The sequence below is a fragment of the Drosophila tropicalis genome, unplaced genomic scaffold, assembly GCF_018151085.1.
Source record: "Drosophila tropicalis isolate 14030-0801.00 unplaced genomic scaffold, ASM1815108v1 contig_845, whole genome shotgun sequence".
Classification (NCBI taxonomy): Eukaryota; Metazoa; Arthropoda; class Insecta; order Diptera; family Drosophilidae; genus Drosophila; species Drosophila tropicalis.
This window is the reverse complement of record NW_027173338.1, coordinates 4,635,819-4,661,790: the sequence shown is the minus strand read 5'-3', so window position 1 is coordinate 4,661,790 and position 25,972 is coordinate 4,635,819. Positions and strand designations below refer to the sequence as shown.

At 36.4% G+C, this 25,972-nt stretch overlaps 1 protein-coding gene across 4 annotated transcripts in view; it reads left to right on the top strand.

Moving 5' to 3' along the window:
* The window catches only part of bru1 (bruno 1), a 111,156-nt gene extending 86,770 nt beyond the window's left edge, over positions 1-24,386 (top strand). For 2 of the 4 annotated variants that reach the window (XM_068295708.1, XM_068295710.1), the window contains 6 exons: positions 11,150-11,331; positions 11,403-11,700; positions 11,758-11,964; positions 12,536-12,622; positions 17,575-17,721; positions 24,006-24,386. In XM_068295708.1, coding sequence (XP_068151809.1) covers positions 11,150-11,331; positions 11,403-11,700; positions 11,758-11,964; positions 12,536-12,622; positions 17,575-17,721; positions 24,006-24,277 — 1,193 coding nt within the window. In that variant the 3' untranslated portion in view covers positions 24,278-24,386. The remainder of the gene's footprint in view (positions 1-11,149; positions 11,332-11,402; positions 11,701-11,757; positions 11,965-12,535; positions 12,623-17,574; positions 17,722-24,005) is intronic. The other 2 variants (XM_068295709.1, XM_068295711.1) reach the window with 1 other exon arrangement.
* The last annotated feature ends 1,586 nt before the right edge of the window (positions 24,387-25,972 follow it).

The following is a 25,972-nucleotide window of genomic DNA, read 5'->3' as shown; positions in this document are numbered from 1 at the left end:
AAATTAAAATTAGAATGTATAGATCAATAAGAAGACGAATATTCGATTAGATAGACTATGATGGTTAAAAGACTGGGATGGATTAATGAAAAGATAGAAACTGATTTAATATCTGTAAAGTAGTTTTTATATTCATATGGAATCCTCTCAGTGGTAAACCCTGTAAACAACTTAATTAACCTCCTCTTCACTCCTTCGAATTTTCTTTCCCTTTCTTCATTATTTGCTCTCTCGTAGAATACCTCTGCAATTGTCACGATTCTTTTGTCCTCAAATCTGTCTAAAATTAGACATATGCGAATTCCATTCGCTCTCTACGATCCCTATAAAAGCGATACAATTCGATAATTGTTCAATTGCAATCACAAGAGATCACAACTAACTTCTGATGCCAGCAATTGTCTAAGAAAATCAAACAAAATCTGATCAACAGAATTCACCCAAACAAAAAGTTATTAATGAACAAATTATTCTTAAATGTTTTTCACTCTCACTCTCTCTCTCTGTCTATGTTAAACGTTAAATTGTAAAAGAAAAGAACTACAAAAACAACAAGTAAAACTTAATAATAAATATTTTTTCTCGTTGTGTGCGTGGCTAAAAAAAAAGTGTTGAACGGCGAATGAAAAAAAAAAAAAAAAAAAAGTCAAAAGAGTCAAAAGTGTTAACTGGATGATAATTGAGCCCGAGAGTTGATTTCGTGTTTAATATTTATTATATTTGCTTATTGAATTTTCCACTCATTCAATTTCGATTGTTGTTCTTAACGCTGTGTGTGTGTGTGTGTATTTGTATATCTGTGTGTGTGTGTGTGTGTGTGTGTGTAAATAAGTGTGAAATATTTTCAAGAATTTTCTCTTCTTCGTTCATCGTCGCCGTCGTCGTCGTCATCTGACATGATAAATAATTCAACTGCAATTGGTTTCGTAAATAGCCAAAAAGACAGAAGAGCTGGAGGAGGAGAAAAATCAGTCAAAGAAGTAGGAGTAGGAGCAGCAGGAGGCTTTTTGGGAGTGGTGGGAGGAACACCTAAAGGCAAAGATCATAATGACGATGTTGTCGAACCAGAATACCGTCAGCAGCATCAGCATATAGCCAGCAGTCAATTATCGTCAGTAATTGAGAATTTATCCAATAATAGCGACATCGTTGCTGCCACATTGTCCTTATTGCCAACATCGTTCTCGTCAATATCCTCTTTGCCATCGTTGTCGTCATCACCGTCGTTGTCGTCGTGCTCTACCTTAACATCGTTCGACTCTGCGTCGACGACCACAACTACGCATAAATCCTATCCGCCAATAAATTCTGCATATTGGCTGCCATCGTCGAATCCATCACCTTATGCAGTGCCAGGTAGGCCACTATACACATACGCACTCACACACAAGCATACACACACTAACGAAGAATACAATTTTTGGTTTGTGATGTCACCGTGAGGGTTTCTAACATAGATAACAATTTAGACAACACACGAGAAAAATTAAGAACGTCGATCAACTCTTTGCAACGCTAAAACCATTTGGGAATTATAATTGTGCCCAAAGCATGTAACGATTGGATTGTTTTTATTTTTGCTTGTGCCTATGTGGTCTATGTGTTTCTTCAGCAACAAACTCCTTCGTATAGTCTGAATTTGACATGAATATGAATCACTTATCGAATTGCTGGTGTCTCTGTTCATTAGGAAGACGAATAAGAACTTTATAAAACAAGTATTAACCACTAGTTACGTTTAAACTTCTTACAATGAAATAATTGCTAAACCAATTGACTAAATAACTATTGCTATCCAAGTCAACTTTGCAAGCACAGATCTTAATTAACCAGATTGCTGATGCCTATGAAAAATTCTTGTGCTGCTGCTCACTATTAATTAGGGAAAAAGCTTTCAATCGTTTGCATTCATGAATTGAGATGAACAAAACATCAGGCAAATTTTCCAAAATTTCTTGGCATCTCTCCACTTTTCATTCATTCTATGGGGCGAACAAGCAACCCGGTTGCAACAATCTGTCCATCTTCATTGACAACTGCTCTCACTCCCACTCCAGCTCATCTTTCTCATCTGCCTCACATATCCTTCTCGTTTATTGATGGTCTGTTGATGCTGGAGTGTTATCTACCTTGTCACAGGACTCAGTCAGGACCAGTAGAAGCTGGAGCTTCACCCGAAATTGTCCTCCGCCAGCCACTTACATTGACATTACCATATATATCTTTGGCCCCCTTTTTTACCTCACTCCTTTCGATGGCTTTTAAAATTGGGTAATTAAAGCAATTTATTGGTCGCGTTGTCATTCGCCTGAGCCACTGCAGGTAGAGAATGGGCGCAGATTTCCCGTGTTGGGATCATCATTAAGTTAATTACCCAGGCTGAAAAATCATCCAAGTGACATTTGAAAAAGGTCTCTTGAATTTGTATTTAAAGAAAATTTAACTAGTTGTTTCTCATAAACCGGGGAATAAAATTTATATTTTCCATTCCTCTATAAATTTTATAACGTGAGATGTACTTAATTTTAAACTTTAATGTCAATTGCACCACAGATAACTCCTCAGGACTTTCAACCTCTCTCCCTCTCTCTCTTGGATCACATTTCTCTCCTCTCTGCCGCTTCACACATTTTCATCATCATCTGCCCACCTTTTCCAATGTCTGCCACAGACACACACAGACAATTTCCGCTTTTCATTTCATTATCTGTTCAGGCACAAACCAGCAAAAAAAAACAATAAAAAATAAAAAGCTATCTACGAGGATATAGTAGCGACTTGAATGTACCCTGTAAAGTTTGAATTAGTTGGGAATAATAAATTGCAATATAACCAAAATCGATTTTAAAAGTTTTACTAAGTGAAATCATTTTGCCAAATCCTGCTTACTTTGTGTCTTCAGTTCTAAAAGCAAACAAACCCCTAAGATTTTGGATTAATGTGATTTAATAACACTCCTTAAAGTCCCCTTTAAGTATTCCATTCATACATGCAATTGAAACTGAATAGTTTTATTATACTCTTATACTCAATATGCTCTTTTGTACTTAATGCACATTTACGGGGTATATGAAACAGAGTTTCAAAAAGAACAGATGCCAAACATATTTAAAACCATGTCAATTGGCCATGCCCTCTTTTGCCTCTCACCTGGTTAACGCCCACTCCGAGTTCACTTGGCCACAAATTTACACTTGACTTCAACATTATTAACACACACCCCCACACACACACACACACACACTTATACAATACAAACAAAAGGTTTTTCCAGTTTTTTAAGAGGCAACAAAAATTGTGCAAATTTTCTCCCGGGTATGTGGTGTGGCTGTGTGTGTATGTGTGTGCGAGTCATTGACATACACGTGTTGCTGTTCTGACACTTTTAATACACACACACACCTTACCACTCCCCTCATTATTTCCTTTTCGATGTTGTGGGATGATGATAAAGTTAACATTTTACACTTTATTTTCAATCATGAGTAAGGAGAAAAGAAGATTTACCAATGGTGATGAAAAATGTTTTTGTTTTTGGCGAATTTTCAACAGTTTTGTAACAGTTCATAAATTGGCTTACAGTAGCAGCAAAATGTGAAAATTTTAACTGGACTTTAATTTTCTGCTAAATTAAATGGCAAATGAACTGCCGCAGAGAGAAAGAGAGAGAGCGAGAGAGATATAGTGGTAGAGCCCGGCACGTGACTTCATTCCTTTTGCTCTTCCTCTCCTGGTTCTACGCACACTTTTTGCATATTTAAACAAAAATTGTGTAATTTTTCGCACACAAATTTATAACCTTTAATTGCTTTGACCCAAAAACGCCCAGCAGCAGCAGCAGTGGGACCGACCTAGCAGCTGCAGCAGGAGAGAGGAGTAGCAGGCATCAGGCCACAAATGCCACATTGCCTATGGCCCAGCAGGACCTGCATAAAGTTCACTTGCATTTTCCTGGTTTTTTTTTTTTTTGTTGCTATGTTGCCTAATGCACTTTCCCCATTCACATTGTGTGCCACATTTACCCACATAGCAAAAAAAGATGGCGAGAGGAAGAGGGTACCTGATGGGTGGTTCGGAATCTTTGGTCCTGCCATGGCCACATTCTAATCTGAGAGGCAGCTCTCGAGTTTCCGTTTCCAGTTGCCATTTTATGCAAATGAATTGGTTTTTAGTGAAATACTTCACACTTTGCTCCCCTCCCTCATCTAAAAACGGAGAGGGACAGAACACGGGGGGAGCTCATCATCATCCCAGAAGCCCCGTCGTAGCAAAAGGCCAGCTCTAGAGGCTGACTCCGCGTCTTGTCTGACATGGCAAAAAGCGTGACAGCCCTTGGATTGAAATGACTTGACTAGAATAGAGGATATGCAACTAGAATAGATAGCTTCGTTCTATTTTGAGTGGCAGGCAGAGAGACAGAGAATGAGAGACAGAGCAACGTAGCCGAATGAGTGACTAAATGATTGTAGCAACTGCCGGCCTCCTGTAACTTATAAGTGCCTGATTCACAAACCAAGCTGAGTGACTTATCTGTTGCAAAAGCTAAAAAGGTTTTTGAAATCTTCCCACTCTTTAATGAAATTTAAATAATCACAAGCTTCAGGTGTTATTTTCGCGTTAGGTTTGATTCCAAACAGAATCCGATTTTCTTCACAAAAATCGATCAAATATATACCTAGCCCCCAGACCACGCCCGAATTCAGTCTACTTTATCTTCGTAAAAGTGAAAAGCTTTCAATTCAGTCATAATCCAAACTACTCAGCTCCACTGAGAATATAAAAATTTTAGTAGATAGAATATTGTTTATTTGCATTTTCACTTCTATTATCAATGGATGATTTTTATCTATATAATCAGAGAGGAACATAAAATACCCAAAAAAACTCTTATTATTGTTCTTTTTTTCAGCTCATTCCCCAATATTATACACACTCGCACACACACACATACACACATTATAATCATAATCAAACTGAACAACGCATAAAAAAAGGATAGTAGAGAGAGAAAGAGAGACAGAAGTTGGGGAAGACGACCCGAAAACCATAAAATACAATAAAGGAAGTTGAAAGTTCTTCGACATAGAAACCCATTATCACAGTTACGCACAACAACATGCATACACACATTGCCATGTTCACCCTCTCTTATAGTCCGATCAAAAGTTTTAACCCCTCTATAATGGACAACCATTTCATTCATTTTTGCTGCTTGTTGTTCTTGTTGTTATATATCTCTTTTTCGGCTATCATGTTCATGTCCTTTGCTTGACCCCCAACAAAATGGAAAAAGGAAAAAAAAAACGAATGTGTAAAAATGCAAATAATTTTCCAGAAAAAAGAGAGAAACCAGGGAAAAGGGAGATAACTTTTGCCTGCCTCCTGTCCTTTTGGTTATTGTTATGCTCTTGATTATGTTGTTGTTGTTGTTGTTGCTGTTGTTTTTTGGTGTAGAGATATGTTCTTATATGAGCACTGAAACATGTCCTTTTTATTGCTTCTACATGAAAATTTATGTTTGTGTTGGTATTGGTGTTACTTCTTATGCTCTTTCCAAAAAGTGTAGCCTATTTATTTGGGCGGAGCTTTGGCCCTCTTCTTTGGTTTGTAAAATTGAAATACTGTGAGTTTATAATCTTAAATAGGATCTGAGTAAAAAAGTTCTTAGAAAGTAATGGTTATTTATTCATCGATGTAATGACAAGCAAATCCATTTCGAGGACCATCTGAAACATAACTGAAACAAAAGCCCAATAAAGTAAAATTTAAAGACGATAGATTTAATTGGTCATGAAATAGTGCTTCAATAGTTCTATTTATAGAGTATTGCTACATTTCCGATGTTTTCTTCCTTCTGTACATGGTTTTCCTTGTTTGTGTTGACCAAATGTGAAGTGTGAGAGAATGGGAAAGGTTGGTGTAGAAAAAGAATGGCTCATTTTATTGGCTTCGTTTCGTGTTGTTGAAGGACATTTTCTGTGGCTTTCGGCTTGGCTCAAAATGTCATATCGATTTATTAACCTGTACGAACTATTGTCCATCCTTCCCCTCACTTTTACCACATCTCCCTTCAACCATCACTATGTTCCTCCCCATTCTTTTTGCCTGTTGATAAATGAGGCAAGTTTTGTTGAAATTGGTTTCGTTTTCTTCTATAAGACTTTTTTTTCTTTCTGTATTTTTTTTTGGATGTTGGAATTTATTTCTTTTAGTGTCGGCAGTTATGGGCATAATGGAAATTTATTCACCAAGAACTTTTCATGCAATTACGTCTCTATATATCTTTTCATATGTATATATAAGTATATAAGGTTCTACCCACTTGATATTCAATATTTTTGCGGATTAAATACAAAAAAGCAGCAGCACCAGCAGCTAAACCCGACGAAAACAAAATTTCAATGCAATTAAAATGTAAATTTTCCTTTGCCTCTCACAAAGTTTATGCAATCGAAAGTAGAAAGACGAAAAAAAAAAAAAAACAAAATGGAATGAGAAAAAAATGAAAGAAATGGCCAAAGGACATGGCTAAGGATGCAAAAAGCTAAAACCAAATCGACTAGAGAAGAAGAAAAACAAAATTTATACAAAAGATGGCATTGACAGTGGAGAAAGAGGAATGAAAAGTCTGCTGGGCAAGGCTACATTTTAAAATAGAGAAGTGGCATGACAGAAAAGCGAGAAAGTCCTTAAAAATATAAAAATTTCCATTGAAATATGATTGATTAGAGTTTTTTATATACTTTACACAAACATAGAGTTAAAGGATTAAATTTAGACTCAAAAATGAAAAAATTACATAATGAAGACGAAGAAGTTGTTATTGCTAACTTTAAACAATATGGAGCTTGATAGCATTCTCTTTTCAATACTTATTTTAAATGTGGTCGATCATTACAGGGGAAGTGCTATTAAAGATTGCTTTCTTTTATAATAAAGCTTTCTTTCATTTCCCTTACTAAAGGCAAAATATTTTCAATAATTTTGTATCGTCTTCATCAGCCAGTTGAGTCCAATCTTCTTACCTTAACTTCTTCACCCATGCAATAAAAACGAAAGTATTTTTGTGCGCTCACTAGACAATCCAATCCAATCCAATTCAGGGGCCTTCCTCTACCACGCAACATATATTATATACCTACTGTCTGTATATATAAACTTCTTTCCTACAACCCAAACAGAAAAAAAGGAAACGTTTTCCCTCATTCGAAGAACATTTTGCTGCGATTAAAATTTAAATTTAATACATTTTCTCTCCAGTACACTCCCCTTTTGCCTTAATGCACCAGCCTCTCCACGATGTGGAAATTAAATTTAATAATGCAAGCAATTGAGAATTTCATTAAGTGCCCAGGTGAAATATACGTCCATATCGTTTACATGGCCAAAATGTATGAAAAGGGAGAGAAAAAAATGAAAGTGGAGAGAAGTTCCATAGTTAAATAATTTATATGGGTGCCCCAATTGTTAAAACTTTAAGGGTATGACATGCTAATTGCCTTAAGTCATATATCAACCGATTTAAGACTCAAAGTATAGTATGTAAGATGATTCAGATTCTGTTTTCAATCAAAAAGTATATAACAAATTGAATCTGTACTGGAATGAGAAATGCGACGAAATACAGAGAACAGCGCCTCGTCGATTTAGTTTCGCTTCGATTAACTCTACCCGTTTTATCTAGAATTTTGTTTTTTGAGTAAAATTTAAAAATTTCATTTGAGTTCATTGTTCCATGTGGCTTATTGATAAGTTTAGCGTGTTTCTGATGCTGGTTTTGACCAATGCCACAGCGCCTGATTAGATTTTCCACCCTATATGTCCCACAGCCAAGCAACCCAACCACCCACCTGCTGCTGCTGCTGGTGCCGTGTGTGAAAACCGCAGCCACAACAACAACAAGAGAGGGACTAGAACGTAAAGCGTGCAGGAGGGGAATGGAAAGTGGCGAGAGGAGGCATTACACATTATTTTTGTGAAAATTTGTTAAATATGCCAAACACGCAGCGATGCATGCAAAGTGGCGAGTCAAGTGGTGAGAAGAGAAGAGTTGTTGGTGAGGGGGAGAACGAATACAGGAGAGAAAGAGAGTAGTCAGCCAGGCAAAAACCGAAACCCCAAACCTGAACCAAGCCAAGAACCCAACCAGCCATGGCATTGCGTACGCGTTTGCTCATATTTGTGACATAAATAAGCTAAGCCAAGAGAGTGAAGCAGGAGCAAGAGTAGCCGGATGGAATGGCGGCAAATATGACCCGTTTTCAGCCTGCATACACACACATACCCGCAGTAAAACACAAATATACATATACCAGGAAACGAGAATGAACATCAATGTCCTGGCGCCCAGGTTACTGTTGGCTGGCTGGTTAGCTCCTCGCTTCGTTTCGGTTTGAGTGGCCATGCAAAAATGGCCAGCAAAAAAAAAAAAGATGCATAAGGATGAGGAATAGGGGAGAAAACATAGGTAGCTCTTAGAGTACACAAGTGGCAGCAGCACTAGCCCCAATCCAGTGCGTCCCTCTTTCATTGCACCCTACCTTTCGCGATGCTGCTGCTGCTTTATGTTTTCAAATTAAAGTCGAAAGCGTGGCAACACTTAATGTGCGCCACTAGAAGCAGATTAGTTGCATTACTCTACTCCTATGCCCCACCAAACGCCTCTCCTCTCAGATGGCGCCGATTCCAAGTCCAATCTTTATGCCACCCTCTATTACCATCATCTCTCTACTAGAGCTATCGTTTCTCCCAGCTCTCTGTGCTAGAGTAATTTTAATATTTTAAAAGGAAGAAAGCAGACGGCAGCAGGACACACAAGGCTTAAAAGTTAGTCAAGTCTGACTTAACTGTCCCTTATTTAGTGTCAGAATTAAATTTTCCCAAACCCATGCAAAGAAAGGCTAAAAGGGTTGGAAAAATATATATTTATACATATAGATGGAATAAAATCTCTGGTTATCGCATTCATATCTACCGCCTGCTGGCTTTCCAAACACACACAATTCCTATACAAATAGAGCCAACTAAGGCTCATAATTATCATCTATTGTTGCTGAATTATGATTTTATTGCCAAAATTATAAAGCAAGAGAGCACAGAATAGTTAAATGAGGAGAGCCGGAGGGTGGCGATCAGAGGGTTTGTGATGCAAAATCTGTTTTTGTGTTAATGAAAATCTGTTTTTCGTGTGTGGTTTGGGTCCTGGAAAATCAATTAAAATTATAATTAAGCTGCTTATACATGCAGCGATAAAATTGATTTTTTGACTTTTTTCGGGCTTAACAAAAATTACCACAAAATAAATTATATAAGGCGAAATATATTATTTATCAATAGTTTATAGTGTGTCCTTCTACACAGAGGAAAAATTTGTTTGAATTTTGGAAATAATATTTCAAATAATTATACCTGCTTAATTCTAATTTTTATATTCATTTAAATTAAATTCAAAGAAATCTTCAGAAATCATAAATTTGTTTGAGTGAGTTGTCCTAGTAAGTAGTTCTTACTCATATGGGTGACATCATTTGATTTAACTAGATGTGTAAAAGAAAAACCAAATGCTACCATTTGTTGCTACGTGACTTTGGTCTAGAAAATGACATTGCCCATTGCCATTTGCCAATGTGTTATCAACTGGCAGCAAAAACTGGTAAGGCGAAAAAAAGAGAAGCATCAGCCACTGGCATGGCAGAGCCAGGGCACTATGGATTATTATTATTATTTTTATGATTATTGCCACTAGCACAGCAACTCTCCAATTGCAAGTGCAGCAACGAACAGGGGCAGAGCAAAAACTAACTGCATTTGAGCTATATTATCATAATCTTGCCAGATCTCATAACAGGAGAACGAGTAGGAGAGTAAACTACGCTTAGTCAGCTCTCAAAGAGAAAAAATTGAAATTTCAAATTCATTGAATTTGGTGATGAAGTTTGTAAAAAGAGAGTGAAGAGAGAACCACTTGACTTTTAGTCTTATTTAAGCGTAAATTTAAATTTGCGTAGCTTTTTCTATGCTGGTTTTTTAATTAACAATTTTTTTTTTTTTTTTTGCTAATTTCCATTTTAACTTTAGTTGGGAAATTTTAACCCTCTCTTCTCTTTGCCTATCGTTCACTCTTTCGATTCGTTGGCTAAATTGCCTATTTGATAACAATTAATTTGTGCATTTGCGCATTTTGGCGTGTTTGTGCAAATAAATTAGGTAACAATTTAGAGAAACGAACTGGTAACTGGCTAGAATTGGGGGTTATGTAGGGTGGAGGCGTGGCAGCTAAAGTGCAAATATTTGGCAAAATGTTAAATGCCTGCCAATTAGTTAACAGACAAAAGGGAATGCATTCCAAATTGTTGCAATTTATGCAAAATTAATTGAGCATTTGGAAAAACACTAAATAACAACAACAATTGCCAGACAAAGTAACTTAACCGGATCTAGCTAGGTGATGAAGGCAGAGAAGAAAGGGGGGTATGGTTTTCAACTAGTTGAAAGGCATCCGACCCTAACCCACTTGTAACTTTAGAGGGCCAATGCGGTTGTCAATGGGCTTCCGCGTTATTCATGCAACGATTAATTTACCAAGGTTAAGGTCTGCGACTGGCAATGAAAAAAAATCTGTCATAAATCTAACTGAGTAGTCAGGTGCACATACAAATATTATGCGAAATGAAGGGCTCAAATTTCTAACAGAGGAATGTAAACAAAATTTTTGGATTAGAAAAGTATAAATATTGAACGTTGACCAGAAAGTGTCAAATGGGTCCAAATATATAAATTTGGGGGACCAAAACCTTTCATTTAGCGACTCCTCAACACTATTCAAGGCCATAAGTTCGAACTAATGGAGTTATATTTTTCCTAATATAGGATTGCTTGACAATTTAAGACAGTTCTTTAGAAATCTTAACTAATTTTTTGCCTCGACCTTGACTTCATTTACAACTATTTGAACTTTTTACAATCTCTTTCACCTCAAAATGTGAGTTAGTTTTGAATTATTTCAATAGAAGTGTTTTATAAAGGAATCTGCTTCAATTGATAGAGAATTTGCAACAGTTTTAATTGACTAATTGCCCATTGTATTGTGACTAAGCTTGTATTTGTAATTAATTATTAAATTCTGATTTTCTTTTCTTTTTATTTGCAGAACGCAAGTTGTTTGTGGGCATGCTAAATAAGAAACTAAACGAGAACGACGTGCGCAAATTATTCGAAGTTCACGGAGCCATTGAAGAGTGCACAGTGCTGAGAGATCAGAACGGACAGAGTAAGGGTTGTGCCTTTGTCACATTTGCCACAAAACACGCTGCCATATCGGCCATTAAAGTGGTAAGTTAAATCGCTCACCCTAGTTAAAAGGGCTCACAACTAAGAAGCCTTCATCTTCTTCGGTTTCATAGACGCTTAGTCAGAACAAAATTATGGAGGGTTGCACATCGCCGTTGGTTGTCAAATTTGCCGATACACAAAAGGAAAAGGAGCAAAAGAAGATTCAACAGATACAGGCAAATTTGTGGAACTTGGCCACTAATATAAACATACCATTGGGTCAAACGCCGACAAGTGTATCCACGTCTATATTGCCAAACCCACCGCAACAACCGTCGCCAGTTTTGGGAGCAGATGCCTTAACACCCGCCTCCATTCAATTGCTGCAACAGTTGCAGGCAGTGGGATTGCAGCAGCAATTGCTGCAAGGTAGATTTTTTCGATATTATCAACCAACATGAACGTTAAAATGATTTTTAATTGTAGCCCTGACTGGATTGGGAGCTGCTCAGCAGCAGAATAATCAAACTCAGGATGCTGCCACGGCCAGTGCTGCTGCTGCGGCTGGTCTACTCTCACCGATGACTGTTCAGAATCTGGCAGCGATTGCGGCCATGGCACAGCCAGGACTATCAAATGCTGCTGCAGCATCGCCGGGCAGCGCCCAGCTGACAAATACAGCTGCTTTATTGTGTAAGTGCCAAGTTAACTAGCTTAAGTTAACCTTCCTTTCCTGGCAATGAAAGGATATTACGTCGCACATACACAACAACATGAATGTGTTGTGTGTGCCTTTTTATTGATTATCAATTATCTTGAAGCTTATTTTTAGCGGCCTCTACTACCTATAAGATACATTCATGCATACGAGAAATCACTCTACTAACACTATCCTACAAATTAATATCATAACAATTGCGAGAGCAACGAGGACTCTTTTTTGACTAGTAGGATAATTAAGATTTTTTCTAACGATTCCGAATTTAAATTAATTTATCAAATATATTTTGAGTCATAAGACTTGTTTTTAGTGGGAAACTACTCGAAACTTCGGAGCTTAAAACGCCTTTTTAAACCAATTCAAGTCAATTCAATTCCAATGTTGGATGGTGTATTAGTTTTCCACTTGGCCACTTATGCATATTGGGCACAAGCCCAATTAGTTAAATTACGTTTTAAACTGGAAAGACCTTTTTTAACCTAGCTCTAACCTTTTCTATATCTTTATACAAAACAAATGCTTACCAATATTATATGGATTTAGGTCTTTTGGGTAAAAAGGCTGCTGCCAAAGCGGCGGCATCATCGGCAACGTCGTCTTCATCTTCATCTGGAGGCGGCGGAGGAACAGGTGAGAATTTTCCGTATTTCTCTTTCTCTCTCTTTGGTTTAATTTTGAATTTTTTGTTGCCATTTTCTTTGCGTTTTTTAAGTCTCTCTTTTTCTTTTTTCACATCGTCTCCATATCTTTTACCATTGCGTCTGGCAGTTAAAGCCAACGAAGCGTTCGACGTAACATTTCACGTGGCACTACGAGCAAATGTGCTTGTTTTACGTCACAAGTTAAAGTTGATGGTAAATGGGGGGAGAACACCGAGAAGCACCGCACGAGAGTAAGTGAGAGAGCACCACCTGCTCCTCCTGCCTCCTTTATGCAACATACAACAAAATTACAAGTTACACTCTCTTGTGAAATTAACAACATGGAACTTATGGCAGCGAAAAGGCAATCCCAGTCGTGAAAGTGGAATGAATAAAGAGTAGTAGAATTGGTGATGGAGGCAAGTCCTGATGCTGCTCCTGGGGTGGTGCGTTTGCATTCTCAGTGCCTGGGCCCCATTCACTTTTTCGCATCAGAGGAAGAAAGTTGCAATGCTACTTCAACAGCAATTCCCAGTTTTAATTCGCAACTAGAGATGCTATCGTGAGACAGTTAATTGTATCTTGTATCAGTTGCAGGAAGAGCGAAAGAACCTTATGTATTATGGTCAGAAATCTAGGGTCTATAAAGAATTCATTCATCTGATTACTTAGCTCCTTTTTGAGCCTCCCTGAACGGTTAATACTCTATATTTTCAAATAATTCACTCTCTTATTCATCCGAAACTGTCACATGACATAAATCGTTTATTCTCTTTTTGACCAGTTCTAGTTTATTTTTTAAGAATTTGGCTCTTTCTCTTTTGTTTGAAAACCATAAGTTGCTAAAAGAATTATGGCCTGTCTCTTGCATTTTTTTCTTGCGTTTTTCCTCGAAAAAACACACAAAAAATACGAAGCAAAAATTCCACTTAAATGTGGCAAAGACAGGCGCAACACAAAAAGAATGAAAAAACTTTACCCAAAAGTAAAAGCCATGTCATAGACCATCTCCATTTATTCTAACATGAACGTAGAGCAGCACCACACTAGACTCTTTTTTTTGCCCCTCTTTCACTTTAAGGCTTTTGTTAAATTTTTTGTGAACCTTCAACTTAATTTCTTCACCAAAGAAAAGAAATAAAAAAGAATCTGCGGCTGACTTAACCAGAAAAATGCCAAAAATTAAAAGAGATCACGAAAAATATAAACTTGCAATAACGAATTTTGGATACTCTTTTGAATAATATCTAAAAGGAGATATCAAAAGATTTGCCATTTTATATAGAAGTAAAATACTGTGTTAATTACGAATTTCCTTGGTTTTTTGTTTGCGTTAAATTGTCGCTAAATACTTATATGAAATATTCATATATCCTGTTAATACTCTTTATAAGCTCTTAAGTTTTCTTATTAATTTAGGATTCCTCTCTTGTAAGAGTATGCCAAAAAGGAATCTGGAATTTTTACTTTTACTATATTTGTTTTTTGGTTGACTTTCTTTTTCAAGGAGTTTGCTTTAGCCAAGTTCCTTCTGAGCTTATCTCAAGTGTGTGTGTGTTCTTTTTTTTCTGCCGCGTGCTGTATGCTTCGTGCCAGCCTGCCACTTGAACGAGTTCCACTTAATTTAATGAAATATTAAAAATTCTTAGGAAACACCCCTTGGAAAGACTTCATGTGCAACTAACAACAGCAAGAACAACAACCACAACAGCAGCAGCAACAAAAAATTCATATTTTGCCAGAAAAGCTAAAAAAAAAAACTAGATAAAGACTAAACTAGCAAATCGTTTTGTTGTTTGTGGCCATTTCTGTAACTATATTTTGGCCAAACAAAATGCGGCAACTCTTGACTTTTTGTGTTTGACCAACAAAACAGAACACAAATTGTTTCAATTCTTTTTTTGGTTTTTCTATTATTGCTTCATAGAAAAACGATTGAAAGCTGTATGGGGATAAAATAATTGCTGCAGATTTGCACTTGATAGGCAGATACCAGAAACTAAGGATCTAAATTGCATTCAAACGTAAACGAACCTATATTAAATTTATCAACAGTTTGTGTGGCTTCAATATCAATTATGCTATTTCGAAAATATATTTTTATGAAAATATTAATTTAATAAAAATGGTAAAATTTAGTTTTGGATATCCTGTGGCAGCAAATAGAAATAAAGGAACAATAATAATAATTGATTGATTTAAAAATTTAGAACCAAATGAATCGGTGACTTCTTTTCTTAGTTAGTTTGTCGAATTCAAATATGTATAATCAAGGCAGAAGAATTTAACGCTCTTGAATCATTTTCATCAAGGATTGAATATTAACAGGAATTTTAACATCCTTTTTTATTTCAATTTTTTTTTTTTTTTGAATTAAAGAAAACCCAAGCAACGATTTTCTACTGACATTCACACACAAATCAACTTTTTCTCTGTCCATTAACTTTTTTGTTTTTTGTTTTATTAACAACATGCCACAACAAAAAAAGAAAAGATAGGAAAAAGATAGTCTGAATTGGTTGGAGGGGAGGAGAATGGAAATTCTGCAACAATCTTTTCAAAAGAAGAAATGAAGACGAGCGAAAAAGCTTCAGCTCAAACACAACCAATTCAAAAAGTTTTTCATTTTTTTTTGTTTTTGCTTTTTGTTTTTATTTTGTGCCCCCGTCAAAGTTGCAACACACACACACTACAAAAGCCAGGACTAGTCGAAGACGAAAGAAGAAACCAGCAACAAGAACAAACGAAAATCTTAATCAAAGTTTTGTGAAGTGCAGTAAACTATGTAGTTTATACCACCAAAAAAAAAACCCTCAAAACCCTCCATACTAAACCATTGCCCTTACTTCCTTCTCCTGCTTATTTTTGCTGCCCAACTGATTTAAGGTTTCAACACGTTTTTCAAGAACTTCTTCCTCTACTTTTCTCTTTTTGTACTGTTTCTCCATTACGTTTGTTTTTACACGTTTTTTCGCTCAGTGTTCACAACATGAAATTTCACAATTTTCCTACTCGAACAATTTTCTAAAGTATAAAAACGAAAGAAAAACAGACAACTGCAGAAATAGTTATAGGCCATTTCCGTTCTCTTCTCTCTGTTGTTGTGTCTAATTGTTTTTGGTTTTTTTGTTGGTCTAAGTTTGTATTCTTCATTTTATGGAACCTAAAAGTCCACTCATGTGGATTATTATTGGCCAACTTAAATAGCCAGGCTCTTTACCATTTCTATCTCTTTAGTTTTAGACTTGACTTTTGACTCTTGTTCTTTTTCCTGAGGCGCCTGAGGAATCCAAACAATTAAAACAATTTTCTAGGCAAATATGTTACACACGCACACATACACACTCACAGCAAAGAGTGGGCAGCAAAAGAAGAGGGAAAAAAGTTTTTCCTTTTGTTAAATTACAATTTTCCTGCAAGAAAACTGATTGCAACACCTAACCAAAAAAAAACTTCTCTTCACTTCCTTTACATCATAGGGAAAACTTTTGAAATTAAATCTGTAGAATCAGTAAAAAGTTTTCTTGTACAAAGAAAAAGAGGGTAAAGAACGAGGCCTCTGAGTTTACTTACATTTCGTTCTAGATTTATCAAGGATAGTTCTTTAAGAGGAGTAACTAGATTCGATTGTTGAAGCTTGTTCCTGGGTTTGCCGATTACCCATGAAAAATTATCTACTTATTGGATGCTTTAATGATTATCAGAAAGGCTCTTGACATTTCGGGCCATGCGGCTTTTATGCTTCCGACTTCATGCTGCATTACCACTCAAGCATTCATCAGTTTGTTGATCAACTGGAAATTATTATTGTGTGTTCATGTCACATTTTGTTTTTGTGATTAGCCCAATTAGTTATTCAACTCTGAATATTTTCCAAAATCTCATTAATAACACCAAGGGCAACAGAGAAACGAAGGGCAACGTCGAGGTCCGGGGTCATGTGTGGGTTGATTGCAAACCACAAAATTGCATTGCATGACGAAAATGGTGACGATGAGAACTACATATAGTTTCAGTGGTGGTGGGGGGAAGGTTGGAGGTCGTCGACGTTTCAGGCGACGGTTGATGTGGCCAATGGCAAAACAAAACATCACGCAAAAACAACTAAATAACAAACAAACAGGCGTCAAATTACACAACCAACACCCACACTAGCACACACACTCGTACCAACATATAAATTAATTTTAGATTTATTATTGTAGTTGGTTGGCTAGGTTTGCTTTTGGTTGGGGTTTTCTGGTGCAAAATAATCAAATGTCGTCCTCCTCTGCTTGTGGCGTGTGAAATTTGATGATTAATTACGTTGAAAACGAAACACCAAACGATATGCCAAAACCCAAAACTAAATAATAATTATACACTAGAAAATCCAACAGCAAGTACGAAAATATTTTCAGTTTTAAAACCTTTCGAAAACATTTTAAAAGTTTGTCAAACTAACATCGAATAAGGAAACTGTCTATCGAAGGGAAAACTTTTGAATTATTTCAGTACATTTACAAGAGAAGTACCCAAAGACTTATAAGGACCGATCAACAGAATCGACTGGGTGGGGCGTTTCATTAATAATTCTCTGAATATAATCTAATGCATCAACTTATTCTTTGAACAAGAAATTGAATATTCTATCTCCATACTTATAAACAAATAATCTTGGTCATAGTTTATAAAGGAACTAATTTACTTCTTGAATTTGTTCCACTTAGTTAATAAAATTTTATTAAAATGATTTTGCCTTACATAAACAATAAGGATTAGTCACACACTAACCAAATTACCACCACATTTATAATTTCGTTCTGCTTATATTATTCTCCTTTTTTTTATAGCAAATTGTAATTTACTTTGGCAGCTTTGACACTCGAAATAAATTCTCTACTAACTAAATCTCTTCTCTCTATCCCTCTCTTCCACTCTTTTCTGATATGTACTCCACAGGGTCCGATCCAAATCCATTGGCATCGGCATATATGTCAACAGCCGCTGGTCTACCGCAATTTGGCAGCGCTGCATTGTCCACATCGCCATTGGCTAGCGTCGCTCTAAGTGCTGCAGCAGCCGCTGCTGCTGGCAAGCAAATTGAAGGTGAGTGAATTTAATCGAAACGTAGTGAGGAGGGGGTTACCACACAGAAAACCCCCTCGTACACACACACACAGACACACACAAGTGGAAAATAGAAATGTCTAAATGCCACTGACATTTTGATAAATGTTACCAAAAATTTTGTATCTCTTTTTATCTTCTCTCTCTGTCAGTCTATGCCACTACGAAAAAAATGCATTAACAACTCTGTTCAGTCCATATGGACTGAGAGTATCTGTTTGTCTGTCTGACTATCCGTCTGTCTCTCTCACTGACGACTGTCTGCCTGTGACTATATACTTGAAACTTCCATTTCGATAGCCCATTGTTCTTCTTGCATTTTTAATGCTCCATTCATTCTATGAGTCATCTATCAAAATATTGGACAGTTAAATGAATTTTCTGTTATAAATAAAAAGCGTAGCATCTAAACTCTGTGTATACAATGAGAAAGTATGAAGAATGAATGAAATAATAAGAAACAATGAAAAACTGACAGGTTTTTGTAGGTTCTGTGCAATTTTAGTTGCTAGTTGAGACTCTAGCTTTATTAATAACTAAAATCTTTTATTCAGATGGAATTGTGTTTATTTAATGTGTGCTATGATAATGGTAATAATGTCTTTCTTATTCATTTTTTAGTAGAAATGTCCTCAGTTGTAAAAATTCTACCTGAATATCATCTAAATTTTGTAAAATTATTATAATTTGTCTGCACTTACTGTTAATATGATTAAGATAGGGCTTATACACTCACATATTTATGTATACAAATTGATTAGGCACGAAAATTATAAGAGATAAGATTTTGCATTGAATATGTAAAGTAAAGATAAACATCTCAGAGGTTAACCCCATTTTCATATATTGCTTGGGGTTTCTATACTTTGATAATAATTATCCATGCTTCTCTCTTTTAGTGCAGTTATCATTGTTTTTTCCCCAATTCTCTGTGCTCTCTATATTTCCCACTCTTTTCTCTTTATATACATTCTCATGGCTTTCAAAAAGCAAACCAAGCGAAGTAAACATGGCAGCTCACATGTCGCATAACATGAGCAATTTGTTTTACTTCTAGACAATAACAACAAGAGACCCCCCCCATTCCATTCCCTTTATCCTTGGGGAAGAGAATTTTTCGGCGACGTCATGAGTCAGCAGCAGCAGCAAATCCATAAAGAAAGTCGCATAAAAAAAAGTGAAGAAAGAGTAGACTAGAGAAGTCCACCCCCGCAAGTCAGTCAACTGCGAAAATATATCTCACTATTATACATATACCTATATCTATATGTATGTATTTGTATATATATTATATAGAACACATATGAATGCTTCTATAGATACACGTATATGATGATGGCATGACTTGGTTACTCTATAGAGAATTCTCCTCTCCAACTGTCTGACTCTCTCTCTCGCTCTCTTTCTCTTCAACTCTATCTCTTTCTATATGTCTGACTGGTTTGCTTATGTAACCGGAAATATGGCAAAAAGTGCAATGCCAAAACATTTTCCGTTGCATTTTGCAACTCCCTTTCACCACGCTCCTTTTGGCCATCGCTTTACACATGCTTGTCGTATCTGCTTAGCTTCTATTGGTGGTAACCCCCACCCGCCCAACCACCTCCTGCTCCCAAGTCGTTTGCAACTTTAATGTTATGTGTGCCAAAAGGAAAATTCTCACTTTGCTCTACTGCAATTGCAATATTTTCTGATATCGACATCGAGTGTTCTCCCCCAACCCCTCCTCTTGAGTCCAGTCCACTTTTGAGGCAAGTCTCTCCGCTGACTAATGGAATTGTGTGTCAAGTGTGTAATATTTACACTGTGTCAAAAGCTGATAAAAATTTAAGCTCCATCTTTGAGAATGTTGCCCCATAAATTCACGTTAGATACGTCTTAAGGGGGTGGAGGAAGGAGCAGAACAGGATATGTTTGTTGGACAGCAATAGGAGATGTAGCAGCAACGTGTAGCATATACACAGATGATTGATCTTATTGATTTTTGTTTTTTCCATGTTTTTTCTTTTTTTGGCATTGAAGGATTTGTGTCAGCAGTCATCGAAGCAGTAGCAAAAAGCTTTAACTCTAAGCATTAAGATAAAGGATAGATTAGTTGGGGGGAATGTGAAATAAGTGGCAACTGTTGGTATGAGATAAACTGCTTGACTTGGCCAAAATGAAATTTTGGAAGGGATAAAATTGAGTTATAAGCAGGTTTTGGAATACTGTTTGGCAGGAGGAAAATGTGCATTTAAGTTTGATTTAAAAAGGGGAAAGAAAAAGGTTGCATTTCCAAAGAGATTAATATATGATATATGCAGATTGAAGCAATATAAGACTATATTTAGTAGTTAAAGTAGGAATCTGAATAACTATAATAACATTATTTAGTTTTATTACATTGCTTTCTTTTACTACCATAATGTTTGATCTATGTAGGTAAGAGTTCATTAAGTAATTTTTAAACGTTAATGGATTATTTTCTCCTCATTTTCTAATAGTTCAATTAAGTCTCTTAGTTCGAGTTTAAATTTTGCGTTTCAAGACCTAACAAAATTCGCTTAATCGCTAAATAGAGTCTCAGATAAAGTTTTCCTCAGCCATTTGCATTTTTCGGTGCATACTTTGCAGCGCTTTTCTTTCGTTTATCCATAAATTGTGTTTACCACCAAAAAAGACGAAAAAGGAGAAATAAAGAAGAATATGTATAACAGTTTTCTTTATTTCCCATACAAATAAACTTCCTGTTTTGTCTTTCAAAGCATTTTTTCGGGATTCTTTTTCCCATTTTCTTGAGTTTTTCCTTTTTTTTCTGCCTTTTTTATGTTTGGTTGCGCTATGTGCGAAAAACGATTTCCTATATTGCATTTTCCTCTTCCGTTGAGCAAAAGCTGCGGCATCCGCCAAGTCGAAGCGACGATGTCGGCGACGTTTTCCCTATTGATGCATCTTGTTGGACATATCCTCTTTACCCGCCTGTCTAGAGCTTCCTTCGACTGCAGTAGTTTCTTGCCCCCCTGTAACAGATTTTATTCATTTTTTTGTTGCATTTTTTGTAGCCATTTTCTTGGCTGTCGCCTGCAATGTTAGGCAAAGCCTCTCTCTCTCATTCTTTTAATCTTTTTTCATGTGTGTGTGTGTGTGTTTATCCCTCTTTTTCTATCTTCCTCTCAAGGGCATGACCGAAGCCGAATTGGTTCTATGGGTGCATATAGAAGCGCAACGGTTTAAAATATATCAGTTGTTTCTGGTAGTTTATCTGTCTCTTTAAATTTTATTGATTTTGTTGCATATAGCTAGCTGATTGTGGAAAGGTTTTCGATATTGTTTTGAATTCCATTTTATTAGTTTTGTTAGTTATTTTCAATGGCAGGATCCTTGCCTTGCATATAAAAATCAGTTTTAGTTCGAATTTCATTCAATTCTAATCCATTTTTCTCTCTGTGTATGTGTTTGGCTCTTCATAATCACTCACTTGCTGGTTGGTTGGTTGGTTGGCTGAATTTATAGCTGGATCTCTCTAGCAACATAAGTCGCAAATCTTTTGACTTCCCCAAGCAGCTGTCATCTCCCAGCTGCTCTGCACCCATCCCCCCACCTTTCCATTGCTGCTCTCTTAGCCGGCTATTTCAGTCCAAGCATTTGCTTATTTTATATTCCAACTTCCGGCTTATGCACATGACTTTAAACCAGTGGGCTGCAGGCTGCCCCTCCGAACTGTGTTCCTACAACAGCCGGAAGAGGTCCAAATGGTTATGCTGTTGCCTTAGAGGTCAACTCCCCAACACAATCTCTTCTCTAGAGGAGAGCCAAAGACGGGAAGAGAACCACCATGGAATCCCATCGTCTGTCACTGTCATATTTATTCTCTCTTATTTTTTCCCCCCTTCTGTGCACATTTAAAGCGTTATATTTATTTACTTCTTTATATTTTTCACTCTACCATTCTCTTTCTCACCCTCTCCACTCTTATTCTATCTGTTGTGTTTCCTTCCTGCTTAATTTTACTGGGTTCTCTGGGCTTGGGACCTGATCCTGGGCCTGGGTCTTTCTGTCTACATGCTTATAAGTTGTTTCCTGTTGTCGTTGTTGTCGTCATTTGATAAATTTCCACATGTTGTGAATTTATCTGCAGCTATCTTTTTCCTCTGCCTTTTGCTGCTTCTCTCTACTTTTACTTTCCTACTCTTGCTCTAAAGCGATTGCAACAATCTGGAATTTTTAAAATATTTTTATCCCCCTTCTATTTTTTTTTTTTTTTGCTAGTTAGATTTACTGGAATAACTTACAGAAATAGGCGACTACTATTAAAGCTTCATCTTCTACAACTGATATATTAACGCCTAGGATTAGGTTCTTAATCATTCCTTAACTTTCAATTGAAAATTTTACTGTCTGACATCCATTAAATCCCTTGTCAAAGCGTCGCGTGAAACACTTTGAATTTGGTTAAAGTTTGATCTGACCTTTAAACTCGTTTTTGCCCCAGTATGTATGCTACATTTTCATTCTTGCATTTCTGAAGTAGAAAAATATATCTTTGGCATGTTCATCAACAGTTTTTACATACCAAAAGAAATAATATTAAATAGTATGCACATTTTCGTAGTAAATTTTTTCTCCCTGGGGAAAATTTGGACGTTTAAATATTATGATACATTTCTGTGTACGGTTTGGTTGTTACCCTGACAACAATTTTTGATGTTTTTTCACTTGTTTTCTGCGTGTGTCTCGTTCATTTAATTATGATTATTATTGTTATTAAGAAGTCTGAGAATTTTCGTTTATCTTGCTCTCGTTGCTATCGCCTCCCGTAATGGTTGTTATAGTTGTTGTCCATTTTGCACACGTGTTGCCGCTTGTTAGTCATTGTCGTTCTCTCGTTGTCGTTGTATGTAATTCAATAGCCAGCAGCGTTTTTAATTGGCACTCATGCCTCTTAATTAGACAAGGGAATCTTCTTACCTATGCATTTGCCATTCCCATTCCCATTTTCCCTCTCCCTCTCCCTCTCTACTTCACCATGCTCTTCAGGTGATATGTATATGTGAGCTCTAAATTAATTGATAGGTGTGGGCAAAATTACAAAGACATCACACTCACTCACTGTCGCGTTGAGATACAGAAGCAACAACAATTACATGGCCTATAAGTCAATTAATGCAGGTAGACGGAGGTAGACGGCGGGCAAAGATGAGGAGCGAAGAAATATCACATCCATTGTAAGCTTTATGCTCTACCCCATTGACAAAAGGATGTCAGTCGTCATATCGATGTTATTAATAGGACTCTGGGCATATACAATAATGACGTCAATGACTAACTGACTGACTGATTGATTGAGAGGGGCAAAAGAGGCACAAACTTATTCAATTACACAAATGATGAGCCACCAATGTGTGAAGAGGGAAAGGAAGGAAATAAAGAGTGAAAATTAAAGAAGAAATTTCTCTAGAAAGAGAAAAAAAATTGCAAACCCACAAAATGCCAACTGCCACTTGAAGCATTCTGTGTGAGTATGTGAGAGAGTGTATGGTTGACTCGTTGTCATTAAAAGGCATCAGCCAGCAACATTACGAAAGTGAAAACGCGACTGCTGACGTGGCCTCAGCTGCTGCTGCTGCTGCTGCTGATGCCGCCGCCGGCTGGCTGACGTTGACAGTAATTTGCACGAAAAGTGCAACCGCAGCACTACGCGATGGAGGCGGCATCTGTTAATATGACAACGATAAAGGGAGGTGGCAAGAGCAGAGGAAACAGTGTGCCAAAATGAGGAAAAGGGCTGGCAGCCGAGAGACGGCACGTGCTACTAAACAAAATGTCAACCATTCACGCTCCTCCCACACATGCACGCACACACGCAACACTCGACTCGGTCTCGTCTAACTCACACACTTGAACGCCTCATTTCCGTATCCGTTTTGGCAATCAGCTGACTCGTCTCCCCTTACCACTGACTATCGTCTGTCCTCATCATATAATTTCAGCTTTTGTCTGCTCATTATATTCATAGTGGGTTTCTTTGGCGCTTAGAATGTTTGCTGGCTTAATTAATTACCCATTTGGCACAGGTGAAAATTGTCTTGACTTTAGTTTCTGTCTGAAATCAAGTTTTCAGTTACTGTGCACAATAATCTAAATTAAGTGTGATATCAACTGTGTGTGTTTCAATAAAAGGCAGACACGTTTCTTATCCGAATTACATATATGTACTCTATTCTGTTTCCAAAAAAGTATGCAATGGTTTTTGAAACTCAATTTTCTTTCTTTTGTCTTTTCAGGACCCGAAGGCTGTAATCTTTTCATATATCATCTGCCGCAAGAATTCACTGATACGGATTTGGCCTCAACCTTTTTACCCTTTGGCAATGTGATTTCGGCCAAGGTGTTTATCGATAAACAGACCAGTCTATCGAAATGCTTTGGCTTCGTCTCATTCGATAATCCCGATTCGGCTCAAGTGGCCATTAAGGCCATGAATGGTTTCCAAGTGGGCACAAAACGCTTGAAGGTGCAACTCAAGAAGCCCAAAGACGCCTCAAAGCCCTACTAAGGCGAAACGGGAAGGAACGGAGTAGACATCAATTTGGAGCAATCAACCGAACATGTTTATATTAGCAAACGAAATTAATTTGTCAAATGGAGTAGTCAAAATGCGAAAATGAAGAAAAGAGAGCGATGAAGCAAAAGCAAAATGGGGGGTTGCGCCCAAAGTCCGCCCGTGTGTGGAGCGCGCGAGCGTTTGAGAAACAAAATGTTTAACCGAATGAAAGAAAAACCCAGCAATTAAAAGATAATAATGAAAAAGAATCAGTCGAGAAGAAGCCTACGTTGTACGTATACAATTTTGAAAGAAAAAGACATGAAAAATATGTGCCAAAAAGAGACATTTTACACACACACACACACCCACGCACAATTTATCCTATATATATATATATGCATATAATTTAGCACGTTAAATGTTTGAAGTAGCAAAACGTATACCCTTCCCCCTTTAAACAAAAAAAGAAACGAAAAGAGAAAAGAAATCAATGATACCCTGTAATTCCTTTCCAGCCACAAAAAAGTTGGTTATAATTTCAATTTCACTTTGATCTTTTTACGACTTGTTTTTGCCTAATTTTTTTAAACTGTCGTACCATACAATTTCTTCTTTCTTTTTATTTTTTTCCCCAACATGACAAAATCTGTTCAATTTCCTCGATATATAAAAACTTTTATATATATATATATACATAGTAGTAGTTAGTACTTTTTGTTCTGATTTGTTCATCATCAGTCACAATTATAGAGCAGCAAAAAACTGTCGATAAATTACATTAGAGATGGTGATCAACCGATAGTTTTTACTGCTCTACCATGAAGTTCTTAAAAACAAAAAAAAAAAAAACACCCAAAAAAACTCAAGAAAAAAAAGTAAACGGAAACTAAAATTAGTTAAGTAAAAGAAAAAATACAAGTTACTTGTTTTGTTCAATGGATTATCTTAGCTTTTACGACTTCTTTATTGATTTTTGTTATTAAAACACACAAACACAAGATTTATTTTTTATTTGTACTGAATTTTTGAAGCAAATATGTTTTTGTTAAACTTAATTTAATATTATTATTATTATTATATAAACAAAACTTTTAGTCTATAGTTCAAAAAACACACAACGTATCATTTCTCATTCGCTTCTGAGTGTTACTTAAGAGATTTGTAAAGAAACCAACAAAAATGTATCAATAACCAAAAACACGCAAAAAAAAAAAAAAAAAAAAAAAAAAAAAAATCAAACTATGAAATCAAAATTTATGTTTATGAAGTTTTTCTTAGATCTTAATTATTATTTTCTTTTTATTTTTATAAACTTTTGTCGCTCTCTGTCTGGATATGTTTAAACAACAATCTGATAGTATATATACATACAATCTATATATATATATTTTCTGTTCACAACAACACCCATAGCTTACTTTTCTTTTTATGTAAAACTCGTTTACACACACACCCAAAAACAGCTCATATATACACCTGCACACTACGTTATACACACACACACCTGTATCTATTTTCCATATTCTGCATACATATATACATATATATCTAAATAAAGTTATGTTTTCTGTTCTGCACAATATCAAAAAATGAAATGTCCACAAAAGCGATTCAACAGGATTTTATTTTCTCAAATACGAGCTAAGGGAAAGATTATTATGTTTTATATTCGTGATCGGTATCTAAAGTCAGGCAGAATCAGTT